The sequence below is a fragment of the Muntiacus reevesi genome, chromosome 6, assembly GCF_963930625.1.
Source record: "Muntiacus reevesi chromosome 6, mMunRee1.1, whole genome shotgun sequence".
Classification (NCBI taxonomy): domain Eukaryota; kingdom Metazoa; phylum Chordata; class Mammalia; order Artiodactyla; family Cervidae; genus Muntiacus; species Muntiacus reevesi.
In genome coordinates, this window is record NC_089254.1 from 66,137,779 (window position 1) to 66,150,158 (window position 12,380).

Consider the following 12,380-nt stretch of genomic DNA (forward strand, 5'->3'; position numbering starts at 1 on the left):
GTAGAGCGTTCCCGCCATTGGCGGCGGTTAGGACGTTTACGCAACGGCCTGACGTAGGGGAAGACGCGTTAGTCGGGGGGAAGGTTCTAGAAAAGCGGCGGCAGCGGCTCTAGCGGCAGTAGCAGCAGCGCCGGGTCTGGAGTGGAGGTGCTCCAGCGGTGTTGTTTCTCGAGCAGCGGCAGTTCTCACTACAGCGCCAGGACGAGTCCGGTTCGTGTTCGTCCGCGGAGATCTCTCTCATCTCGCTCGGCTGCGGGAAATCGGGCTGAAGCGACTGAGTCCGCGATGGAGGTAACGGGTTTGAAATCAATGAGTTGTTGGAAAGGGCATGGCGAGGCCGTTGGCGCCTTATTGGAAGTCGGCCATCCGCCTCCGTGGGAGAGCGGCAGCGAAATTGGGCCACTTCATAAGCGGTTGGTCTCAGGATATTTTGGGAGAGGGTCGTTAGTAGAGGCCTAATTGTACAGCACCTTCCCCACCCTCAGCCTCACGGCGCCATTTCCCTTTTCTGGGGGTGGGGGATGGGAAGCTTCCACAGGGCGGACGCAGCCCCACTTTACTGAAAGTGGGGCGCGGAGGCAGGAATTCCTACTCCGTTTTTAAAGAAGGGTGGTTTGGGGGTCCTGGCGTCCCCGCGTTGGAGCGTTTCGGCGGGTTTCGGGTCCTAGCGAACCGGGCTGCGGAGCTTCCCCTCCCCCCTCCCGGGAACCGGATTTGGCGGCCGCCATTTTCATTTCTTTCCTTCCTCGCAGCGATTTCTTTTTAACTCTAAATTTGAGTAGCTTGACTTTTTATCAGTGAGAAGTAGAAGTGGGTTAACTATTTCTTTCTCTTTTCGGACTGTTTTCATGCTGTTTCGAGGTGGATTCCGAGTGTTTAGGCAGCTGGGAGGTTTAAAGTCCTGCGCACCTCATTAGAGGCTCGCTCCCTTCCCCTCGATGAAATGGCGCCATTGCGTTCAGGAGCCGCACCGAAGGGCGGGGGGAGGGGCGGCGTTCTCCTGGGCGGTTTCGCTCGGCTTAGGAGGTAAAACCCTCTAGGGTGTTGGGCCCGGTTTCACGCGAGCCACGGTATAAAGACCCCACATTTTGTTTTTCAGTCCTTGTTTGAGTAACAGTTTTACCTGCGTTTGCGGTGATTGAAAAGACAGTTAAATTGTAGGAAACTTAAAATGAAAAATTTAGAGAATATTACTGTCGATTTTGCGGGAGGCCGTGGGGAAGGTGGTCTTTGGCGGGGGGCGGTGTTCTGTTGAGAATCCTTTATATTTTTCTGACGGATTCTTTTTTAATCGTATGATTTATTTGTATTTTAAGTAGTATTTTTACCGGGGAATTTAATCTTTACTGGGTAAGGCCACGGGTGTTTTTTAGTGATATACTCGAAATTATGAGTTTAGTTGTACTCTGATTAAAACGTGGCTCGGTCCCTCAATGCGTGTTCTGCTGTATACAAAACTTTTATTAGGCTGAGCCACTATGTTTTTGAACTTTGTCACTTGCTTTTCTCGTTTATGTTTGCAATCATGGTTGATGATTACATTGATAAGCATAAGGTCTCAAGCGAAGGGGGTCTGCCTGGGTATTTTCATTGACCCTAAGCACGCTTATAAAATAACTTTGTTTGTAATCGATAGTGGACAGCGGGTAAGTTTGGAAAATGAGGTAAGTAATGAGTTTTTGCCTTTTGTTAGTGATTTGTAATGTTGTAGATGTATTTTAGTCTCTATAATTTATTTGGGTTTTAAAAGGCCAGTTAACTGACAAGTGTTTGGAATAAATAAAATATGCTTAAGTGAGTGTCCAAAATACCAATATGCCAAGTTACCGTTTTAATAGATTGTTCTTTGTTTCATAAGCTAGTTTGAGAATTTGTCTTTTCAAAAATTTCAGAATCTTCAAAGTAACTATACAGGCAAAGAAGTCTGAATTATCACTGTTTTCTGAACTATTGGGAGAATTTCGTGCATGAAGAGAGAAACTTCATGGAATTATGGGTTGAGTGTTGTAGTTCTATTTAATAAATTTAAGTACATCCACTTGGTGGCTGACTTTCGTTTCTGAATGTTATTTAACCTAGTCAACTGAGAACCAAATACAATCATCCAAGAAGCTTCCGTAACTGATAGCCCAAAATACAGAGCTATTACTGTAACTTACATGTGTGCTGGTTTGTAAGGATTGAGATTTCAGTTCAGGCTCTTTTCACGTGAAAGTTGTTTTATGCTATATAATTTGCCAGAAGACCACTGAGTTATACATGGTGAAGTGTAAATGGTACTAGTGATACTTTGTAACTAGAGGGGATAGTCACAGTGGTCATTTAAAAATTTTTATGGTTTTTGAAAAGTGAGGTGATTACAGTGTCTTTTACTGTATTTGTCTTTTGGTTCAGTAATAGTTTATTGTGCCGTCAACAAAACCAGCTATGTTAAAACTATGTGCTTTAGACACCGTAAATCATAAAAGTCATTTTACCTTGGTCAGAAAAGATAAATTTTGAGGCTATTTTGCCACATATATTGAACGTTTAAGATTTTCTCTGGAGAGTTGGAGAGTTTTTCAGGGTTTTGAAAATTGAGTTACATTATAATCACCACCAGAGGGAGCAATGAAGGGAAACTCATTTTTTAAATGCTAAATCGAGAAATAAATGGGAACTGTGGGTTACAAAGCAAAAGTTGTTATATTTTTAAAATTTGTGTTTGAATATGTAAAAGGGAACTTCTCTGTTCTGAGTTAATAGGATCGAATGCAGATGTTGATAAGAATCTTAACTTTACAGTCACCAGGGAATAGATTTGCTCTTCTTTCTTCAGAAAGATGTTTTTTTAAACTAAGTGATGCTATATTTGTTTAAACTCATTTAATGTCAAGTGAATTTATATCAAGCATAATGATTTTGAAACGTGTAGTTTGACTGAGGCAATTTTTTTTTTTTTTTGGTGTAACACAGCTAATATGCAGTTTAACATATGGTTTAAATTTGATGTAAGTTTTTTTTTTCCCCCCAGAAAACTTTAGAAACTGTTCCTTTGGAGAGGAAAAAGGTACTCTGCCAGCAGGTCACCTCATATTTAAGAATTTTATTTCCAGCATACAAAGAGAAAATGTAAATAAAAATTGAAATGCTGTTTTCCTTTGCAGAGAGAAAAGGAACAATTCCGTAAACTCTTTATTGGTGGCTTGAGCTTTGAAACTACAGAAGAAAGTTTGAGGAACTACTACGAGCAATGGGGAAAACTTACAGATTGTGTGGTATGTTAATTGTGGAAGTGCTTAGGGGTACTAGTTCTTCAACTGTTGGATTTCTCTGTTGACTTAGAAAAAAAATCACTTAAATTCATGTTCCATTATTTTAAAGTGCTGTAAGTAATGAGATTAAATGGTAACATCACTGCTTTGTATTTCAAGGTAATGAGGGATCCTGCAAGCAAAAGATCAAGAGGATTTGGTTTTGTGACTTTTTCTTCCATGGCTGAAGTTGATGCTGCCATGGCTGCAAGACCTCATTCAATTGATGGGAGAGTGGTTGAGCCAAAACGTGCTGTTGCAAGAGAGGTGAGCAAATAGGCAACTTGTTTGTTCAATAAAGAATTTGGGCCGAAATTCTGTTTCACAGTTAGTGGCTTTTGAAAGAACAAAAAGTTACCTGTATGAGACTAGGTTCTTTATCATAAAGGTGCCTTACTTAGTATTTGGCCATAAGATAGAAGCCATAGTTATTGCCTAGTGTGCTCTTATTCCTATTTGTGGTTTTTCTATCAGGATGACTTTTTACCCTCTTATTTCAGGAGTCTGGAAAGCCAGGGGCTCATGTAACTGTGAAGAAACTGTTTGTTGGTGGAATTAAGGAAGATACTGAGGAACATCATCTTAGAGATTACTTTGAGGAATATGGAAAAATTGATACCATTGAGATAATTACTGACAGGCAGTCTGGAAAGAAAAGAGGCTTTGGATTTGTTACTTTTGATGACCATGATCCTGTGGATAAGATTGTGTGTAAGTGTCCATAAGTGCTAGGATTGTGGCTCTTACATTTTAGGTTTGGGGTATGTTAACACCTACAACTTTGTTTAAAAAACCTTAGCTATTACAGGATGCTGACTTAATGGACTCTGAACTTTTCATTCCAGTGCAAAAATACCATACTATCAATGGTCATAATGCAGAAGTAAGAAAGGCTTTGTCTAGACAAGAAATGCAGGAAGTCCAAAGTTCTAGAAGTGGAAGAGGAGGTAACTTGTAATTCTATTTTTTTCTTAAGATTTATTTGTATAAATGTTAGTTACTAACCAGGGTGTTTATTGTAGGCAACTTTGGTTTTGGAGATTCTCGTGGTGGTGGTGGAAATTTTGGACCGGGACCAGGAAGTAACTTTAGAGGAGGATCTGGTAAGTCCACCTTCTAAGCTTCAGGAGGGAGAATGTGCTTGAAAAACAGTTTTGATTGGAATCTAGGAAGTCCAACCTACTTGGTTATCTGTAAGACTTAAAGTGAGATCTGTCCTAATGGGATATTCTAATCTGGTTGGCAAGAGGTAACATTTAAAATCAGAGTTGTATAGCTCTAATCAAGGACAGATAATTGCAGAGATTGTTTTATGGTCTTCAGTTTCTGGAAGAGTTAAAAAGGACATTGTAGCCATTTTAAATTTAGGAGACATTTTACAAATAGTGGAAATACTGTAGAGGTTTGAAGAGATCTAAAAGTTTCTTTGTTTTAGGCTTTATATATGGGTTAATCTCAGTTATGTAGTAAGTAGAAAAACTGCCACTGTCCATTGTTAACTGCTTTTTTATAAGTGGACAACCTAGAGGAAGTAGAGACTAAAAAATTGAGTGACATGAACCAGAATAAAATAATCCTCCTTTTCTTCTTCCCTTAACAGATGGATATGGAAGTGGCCGTGGATTTGGGGATGGCTATAATGGGTATGGAGGAGGACCTGGAGGTCAGTTTTTTCTACTTTTTGATAATACATATCTAAAATCTTAATCACACTGTGTGCTGTCCATTTGAGCATAAACATGAAATGTCTCTTCTAAATTTTCACTTTAACTATTGAAAATTAGCAAAAAGATTACTTGGTGGTAGTATACTGCTGCAACATCAATTGGGTAGATTTTAAATGAGAATTTAGAAGATGCCCTGTTGTTTCTCAAGCAAAAGAATTGGAGAGAGAGAGTGATATTTTGTATAGTGTTTTCCCTAAAACTTAAAAAGTGGTTATGAGCAAGATGAACACTATGACAGGGTAGTGTCTGTAGGAGCACTGTGTTGTCTCACCTCTTACCAGGATGAATCTACCAGGACAATGTCCCAAAAGCCCCCAAGAGAATTTTTCCAGAACATACCTAGTGTGCTTCTATGTCCAGCTAAGGTTTTAAGCCACTGTTAAGTATTAGTTCATGTGTTTTGTTGAAGTACAGAAAAGATTGGTACCTACTAACAAATGTCATAAAAAAGAAGTTTGAAACTGAGCTGAGGATAGACCTCATTTCTGGTTTTTCACTGATATAGGCATAACAAGTTAATCCTACATGTCACTATATCTAGCTTTGCTTTGAAATCCAAATATTGATTTAGATTTATGATAAAGATGACTTTTTACACTTAACTGCAAGCAATCTGAAACTAAAGTCAATGCAAGTTTGCTAATTTCTGGTTCTCCCCCCCCCCCCCCCCCCATTTCTACTGAAGAGAAAGATATGGTGGGCATTTTATTTAAGAGAAATGGTAGGTAATTCACATTAGCCCACACATCTTGTCTGTCCCACTTTACCCCATAATCTTACACAAATAAAACTAGTATTTATTTCAAGATACTGTCAAGAGAATCCATAGTATCTTTAGTTTTGGGGGAGACCAGTGACATTACAGGTTATTTGTAAAGGTTTTATCCAGTTGGTTTGTGGGTAGGCCTTCTCCACTGGCAACTGTTCACCAAGGTAAGATATTCAGAATCTGCCCTTTAGGTTATTTTAGAGGAGATGTTACAGAAAGAATCTATTTTACTTACAATATTGAGTTGTTTTGGAAAGCTGGAAATGGATGTAATAAGACAGTTCAAATGGCGTTTGAAAATACTAATTACTTAAAGGCTTATTTTATAATAGGTGGCAATTTTGGAGGTAGCCCTGGTTATGGAGGAGGAAGAGGAGGATATGGTGGTGGAGGACCTGGATATGGCAACCAGGGTGGGGGCTACGGAGGTGGTTATGACAACTATGGAGGAGGTAATAAATTCACCTGCAACCTTTATGTGGGAATTTGGATTGGAATTAATGGCTTTAACACGTAATTTTTCATTTCATTGTTGTCAACAGTTTTTAAAAATGTAGAACTGTAGATAGGTGTTTTGCATTCTGATTTGTTTTTGTGGGAAATTTGTCTAAAATACTTAGCATGTATCATCGGTTTAATACTTCATTGTATGAGGTTCACTGTGCAAAAATTTTCAAACTTTTTTTACAGGAAATTATGGGAGTGGAAATTACAATGATTTTGGAAATTATAATCAACAACCTTCTAACTATGGTCCAATGAAGAGTGGAAATTTTGGTGGTAGCAGGAACATGGGGGGACCATATGGTGGAGGTAATTAAATTTTTCAGATTAGTGATGAAATGTCAATTAACTTTTCATGACTTGAAGGAAGATGGCAATTGTTCATTGTTTATGTTTGGGTAACATGTCCCACCAAATACAAAGTGTTATGGAGATTAGAGTTGTGGGAAAATAAGAATGCAGCATCACTTTGGGAGATTGTTGGAGAGGTGGGGTATCCAGTAGTGTAAAATAAAGGAATTACATGTTTTCAGTGGGATTTTTCCTTTTGGCTGATTAAGAAAAAGCCAAATTTGCTGTGAGAGCACTTTGCAAGTGGTATAAATTTTGTATAACTGTATCTTTGAAAGCTAGCTTAGTAAATCTGAATTTTTAGTTTAAGAAAGTTTAGATTTTTTACATTTTCTTAGGCTGGATATACTTCAAATTTCTTTTAACTTGTATGATTATGGAAAAGAGCCTTCTAAAAGAATAGCAGTGGTAATCTATGAATCTGGAAATTTGTCTCTTGAGTTAAAAGGTTAACTAGAAACAAGTAATGGTCTGTGATCTGCTTGTTTTAAAGAGTGGTTATAAAATAATTTGGGAAATTAAATTTGCTTTCTCTTATCCTGTTAACTTTAGGAAACTATGGTCCAGGAGGCAGTGGAGGAAGTGGGGGTTATGGAGGGAGAAGCAGATACTGAGCTTCTTCCTATTTGCCATGGGTAAGTAGCTTTTAAGTTTCACATTGTTAATGTCTTGGGAGACCTAGCTGCCAGGAGTTAAAAGCTTTTTAGGATCATGTTATCTTTCCTTAAAATCTGGTTAGATGGATAATTTCATAACCTATTTTTTTTTTACTCTTTACTTCTGTTGAAACAGGCTTCACTGTATAAATAGGAGAGGATGAGAGCCCAGAGGTAACAGAACAGCTTCAGGTTATCGAAATAACAATGTTAAGGAAAATCTTATCTCAGTCATGCATAAATATGCAGTGATATGGCAGAAGACACCAGAGCAGATGCAGAGAGCCATTTTGTGAATGGATTGGATTATTTAATAACATTACCTTACTGTGGAGGAAGGATTGTAAAAAAAAAAAAATGCCTTTGAGACAGTTTCTTAGCTTTTTAATTGTTGTTTCTTTCTAGTGGTCTTTGTAAGAGTGTAGAAGCATTCCTTCTTTGATAATGTTAAATTTGTAAGTTTCAGGTGACATGTGAAACCTTTTTTAAGATTTTTCTCAAAGTTTTGAAAAGCTATTAGCCAGGATCATGGTGTAATAAGACATAACGTTTTTCCTTTAAAAAAATTTAAGTGCGTGTGTAGAGTTAAGAAGCTGTTGTACATTTATGATTTAATAAAATAATTCTAAAGGAAATTGTGTAATTATAGACTTTTTATTTTAAATAAGTTAAGGAGTGGGTAGTATAATTAAGGTCTATTGCAAAGCTGTTGTTATATTTGTATAAGATAAATGCTGGTCAGATGTTAAGTGTGTTGTCTGCAATTCATGAGGATTAAATTATCTAGATAACTTAAGGGATATCTCTGCAAGGAGAAACACCTTTTTAGATCTTTTAGATGCTGCTGCTTCAATGCAAGGAAAGGAAAATAACCCCAGCGAGGTACTCTTCAGGGATACAGGTCTAGTACAAGAGAACTCTTTGACGGCTACTAAGGTCAGCCAGTCTTAAGAAACTGTGCTGTTTCTACAAAGCTTTAACTACAGTAGTTTTTAAGGATGCCAACGAAAGCTGAGGGTGTAGAGCAAAATAGTTCTAAGCTTCAGTTAAACTTCTTTAGGTAAGATCTCATTTACTTTTCCTTTCTTAATTTTCCTCCCCCAAAGATAAACTAATACTCTTCAATGGTCTTTCAGTATAGTTGGTTCTTATGTAGTATAACATAGCTATAAATTAAATTGAGTTTAACAATTTTATAAACTCAAGAAAATAATTTTATAAACCCTGTTTTCCAATCTGTCATTTTACTTACATTATTTTGGTTGTTTTTTTTTTCCCCTTTTTTTCCTTCTTTCCCACCCCCTCCCCCTCTATGAAGATTCAGGTGCTTAACATATCATTTTTTTCCCTGCTGGAATTTTAGCATTGATATGAACCATGGACAAGTATATTCTGCTGCCACAAAGACTGTAAAGTGCTTCATTTCAACAGCTGAGGCAAGCCAAGTGATCATTAATAAAGCTTTTCTTGGTTCCTTCAGTGGTGTTGGTAGTAAAATGGTAGGTAAAAGTTAGGCTGCAAGTTCAATAAATCATGAAATTTCCCATCGTTACACCCTTCTGTATTCACATTTCTTGGATCAAGCGTTTTGAGTGAACTAGGGTTTTTTTTTTTTACTATTATTAAAAATAAAGACTTTTTTTTATCTTGATACTGTTCTAGCTTTACATGCATATCAGGATCAGGCTAAGGAAAAGGTAGGGCAAGATGGTTGGATCTACTTTCAGATAATATGTATTTATGAATAAAGTGTCTACATTATAAATCTGTACATATCCAATTCTAAATACTTGGGTTTAAATGCAGTAATTCTTTCCCAATCCCCTACCCCTATAGGAGAGATATAGGTTGGCTGCTGAAATTTCATTTCTTAGATGTCATCAGAGATTGATTGCCTGGCTTTATTGCCTTTTCAGGAATGTGATAATCAGGGCATATTCTACTGTATGCACCTGTGAGGAGTCTTTGATCCTAAGACCACCACTGAAGTTATTTAGGTTCTTTGGACAAACATGATAAACTTCTTCAGATACTTTTTTTTTCCTTTGGCAGGAAGGTGTCTTGCTGCAGGTAACTAATGAAGAAGTGGTCAACCACAGAGTCTTCAAGAAATAAGAAATTCTGTACCATCTGAAAGTAGTTCTTGTTGGTGCCTTCATTTTAAAAAAGCACTCTTTAAGATTAAAGGGAAATGTTTTCTGATAAACAGACTTCATTTAGTTACAGGGTCTTAATATAAAACAGTTACAAATTGAGTATTGTTTGTAAAAGAGTAAACATCAAGTCAGCTAGAGAGAGAAATGTTATGTTTTGAATTAGGTTTTGTGAGTAGACAGATTAAAATTCTATTTTAAATATAAAGTTATAAAATAAATACTTTTGTATTCAAATACTTGGTGTAATGTTTACACATAAAATGTGAATCTTGTTCTATGAACATTAAGTTGTCTATAAAGGATTGCCATCCCCTAGATTTTTAAAGCAGTTTCACAAAGCAAATGCATATTGCCATTTTCCTTTCAATATTGATAGACAAATGAGAAAAGCATTGTGGACATTACTGGCTGTCCCTAATAAAATGCCATTCTTTATACACTGTATATTCAGCGTTTGAATAATGCTATAGATTTCTGGCTTTGCCTTGTATGTATAACGTTGCTGGTGGTGTTTATAAAGTAATTGCAGATTTTAACCAGCTGAAGTGGTCCAAAAGAGGTGGCTATGCAAATGCATGGAGACACAAAATATGAATTAGCTTTGTTTTGTTGTATTACACTTAGTATCATGGTTGTCTTGAAGGGTTAAACATGATGGTAGAGTGAGCAAAGACTGTTACTTGGATGTTCTCTTGAAACAATGAAAAACCAAAGGGGACAAAGTAAAGTTGACTTTACTATTTTGGTTCTTAATGGGGTATTTCACAGGTAAGTCAAACTAATGGCTAACAGAAGATGAGCTTTGTTTAAAATCTGCATCCATTAGCTATAAACTTGTTAATATCTGGCTGTGGATTTATTAGGAAAAATAAGATCTTAAAAATGCCCAGCTCTGCGAAGAAGTTAAACTTTGAAGATAAATCAAGTTGGTATAATACAATCCTAGAACACCCAGTGTTTAACACCAGCATAAATGGGGGGAAAACATTTTAATATGTAAGAACAGCCTGAAATGAACTTATTTTGAAATAGGTAATCTGGAATGTTGGCGTGTCTTGTGTTGAGCTGCTGATTTTCTAAAAGAAGTGAGGTTTAAGAAAGTTTGTGGAAAGATGGAAATTAGTACTGTTAAATACATTCACTTCACAGTGTGTTTATACATAAAGCTTTTAGAAACAGCTTAACTGATTCTAGCTGAAGCTCAGGGTTGTATAACCTGAGCTTGAAAATGTGACTGGGGCTTGAAAATTTGAATCCAAAATGGCCTAATGATAGGAGTTAAAGATAGGTGCTGGCTATTTCCTTCACCCATAGTGAAGCAACAGACTCTTAAAAATGCAACCCATGTTTGAAAGTTGTCCTGTGATCACAAGTGGCAGGGGGGGAGTTGGCTCATGTGATAACCAAAAGGCAAGCATTACTGGGAGCCATCTTGGGGGGTGGCTCCCACCACTGGTGTCTGCTTCTCTGGTGAAATGTTTTGAAACTGGATATTCTTTGGTTTTCACTATCCCAAGTAAGTGTGTGAGTACAAGTTAAAAGTTGGTCTCAAACTCTCGAAATGTATCCAGTTACTGTTCAAGTGTGGGGTATATGGTGCCTTTGCAGGAGGCAGAAAATATCACTGATTTCCGTATACCTGAAGTGCATGTTTACAATTTTGTCTTGGTTTCACTTATATGTCTTCAAAATTTGAAACATGTTCTCAGGTAGTATATACCCAATGATTTTAATGCTGCTCTGCTGTAACTGAAAGTAATAAAAGAAGCAAATTCAGATCTTTGAAGATGATGGGTGAAGGGAGACTAATTCAGGTGTTTTAACATTTAAGTGAAATATGTTTAAATTGTCAAACAATGATACATATTCCATAGGATGACTTTTTCTGGGGTAGGAATTCTGGCATTTAGGCTTTCAACTGCTTCTGTATCGTAAGGGTCAGTGCTGAATTGGAGCCAGCCTTGAAATGGACCCCAAATATCCAGATCTTATTGAGTACGCATTGTTTGAACTGCCTGGTGGCTCAAGAAAGAATCCACCTGCAGTGCTGGCAATTTGGGTTTGATCCCTGGGTGGAGAAGGGAATGGCTACCCACTCTCTTCTTCCCCAGAGAGTTCCACAGGATCCCAGCAAGACCATGGGGTCAAAAAGAGATGACTGACTTTTAACACATGAATTGCTTGAATTACATACGGTAGTAACTTAATTTCACCTGGGGATATCATGGCCTGTTAGGTACCAGAAGGGGGATGTAAGCTTTTAATAGGGGGAAAAAAAGGTGGTTGAACCAGATTTCACCTTATTTTCAACTGATGAAATTTATCACAAGGATGATTTCAGGACCAACAATGTTCTATAGGAAAGGGACTACTTTCATGTTGAGAGCAATTTAAAATGAAACGTTTGGGTCAGTCTGAACTCAGGAAGACCTCAGAACTAGAAGAGTCTGGTCAGTCTTGTGGTATGAATTGGTAAGTAGGGAACTTCAACAATACTGAGATGAGGCTTTGATTGCTGATAACCACTGGAGAGTAAGCAGCTTCAGTATTGTACCAGAGTCCAGTGTGTGTATTGTACAAAGTGACTGTCCAGACAAGCCCATGGCAAATGAGATTGAACTGGCTGGTGATAAAGCTCTATTAATGCGCCTTTGGGGACAGTGCATCAAATACCTTAGATCTTGAAATGTTTAAATTTTACTGTGAGTGTTTACAACTATTCAACTTTTCTTCCCCATTTGATATTCTATAGTTCTGTGTTGTGATGTTTTCAGGGACTGGGGAAGATGGTGAGCCTGAAAAGGACACTCAATTGAGCAAACCAGGATATATCTGCAGTCACAGAAACTTTCACAAGTAAATTGGTTTTATGGACATTGTTACATACTTGAAATAACTTGTGGTGTCCTGCCTCTAAGAAGCCA

General features: G+C 37.6%; 1 protein-coding gene across 7 annotated transcripts; it reads left to right on the plus strand.

Moving 5' to 3' along the window:
- The first annotated feature begins 73 nt into the window (after positions 1 to 73).
- On the plus strand, positions 74 to 9,900 carry HNRNPA2B1 (heterogeneous nuclear ribonucleoprotein A2/B1). Of its 7 annotated transcripts, none has more exons than XR_010663716.1 (13): positions 1,223 to 1,996; positions 3,014 to 3,049; positions 3,147 to 3,257; positions 3,414 to 3,560; positions 3,794 to 4,004; positions 4,139 to 4,240; positions 4,316 to 4,396; positions 4,894 to 4,956; positions 6,122 to 6,241; positions 6,480 to 6,602; positions 7,197 to 7,279; positions 8,664 to 8,799; positions 9,353 to 9,900. XR_010663716.1 is itself a non-coding variant. In XM_065939547.1 (12 exons), the coding sequence occupies exons 1-11, from the start codon at positions 286 to 288 to the stop codon at positions 7,256 to 7,258; spliced, it is 1,062 nt and encodes a 353-aa protein (XP_065795619.1). In that variant the 5' UTR covers positions 74 to 285; the 3' UTR covers positions 7,259 to 7,279; positions 7,437 to 7,935. The 7 variants fall into 7 exon arrangements, 5 of the variants coding, with proteins under 5 accessions (XP_065795619.1, XP_065795620.1, XP_065795618.1 ...); XR_010663717.1 differs by having other exon boundaries at positions 8,664 to 8,736; XM_065939547.1 differs by lacking the exons at positions 1,223 to 1,996; positions 8,664 to 8,799; positions 9,353 to 9,900 and adding exons at positions 74 to 291; positions 7,437 to 7,935.
- The last annotated feature ends 2,480 nt before the right edge of the window (positions 9,901 to 12,380 follow it).

What these genes read in the sequence shown, in the direction of transcription:
- HNRNPA2B1 (XM_065939546.1), top strand. An exon ending in AACGTGCTGTTGCAAGAGAG is followed by an intron (nt 3,561 to 3,793) that starts GTGAGCAAATAG and finishes CTCTTATTTCAG; the next exon opens with GAGTCTGGAAAGCCAGGGGC. An exon ending in GTATGGAGGAGGACCTGGAG is followed by an intron (nt 4,957 to 6,121) that starts GTCAGTTTTTTC and finishes ATTTTATAATAG; the next exon opens with GTGGCAATTTTGGAGGTAGC.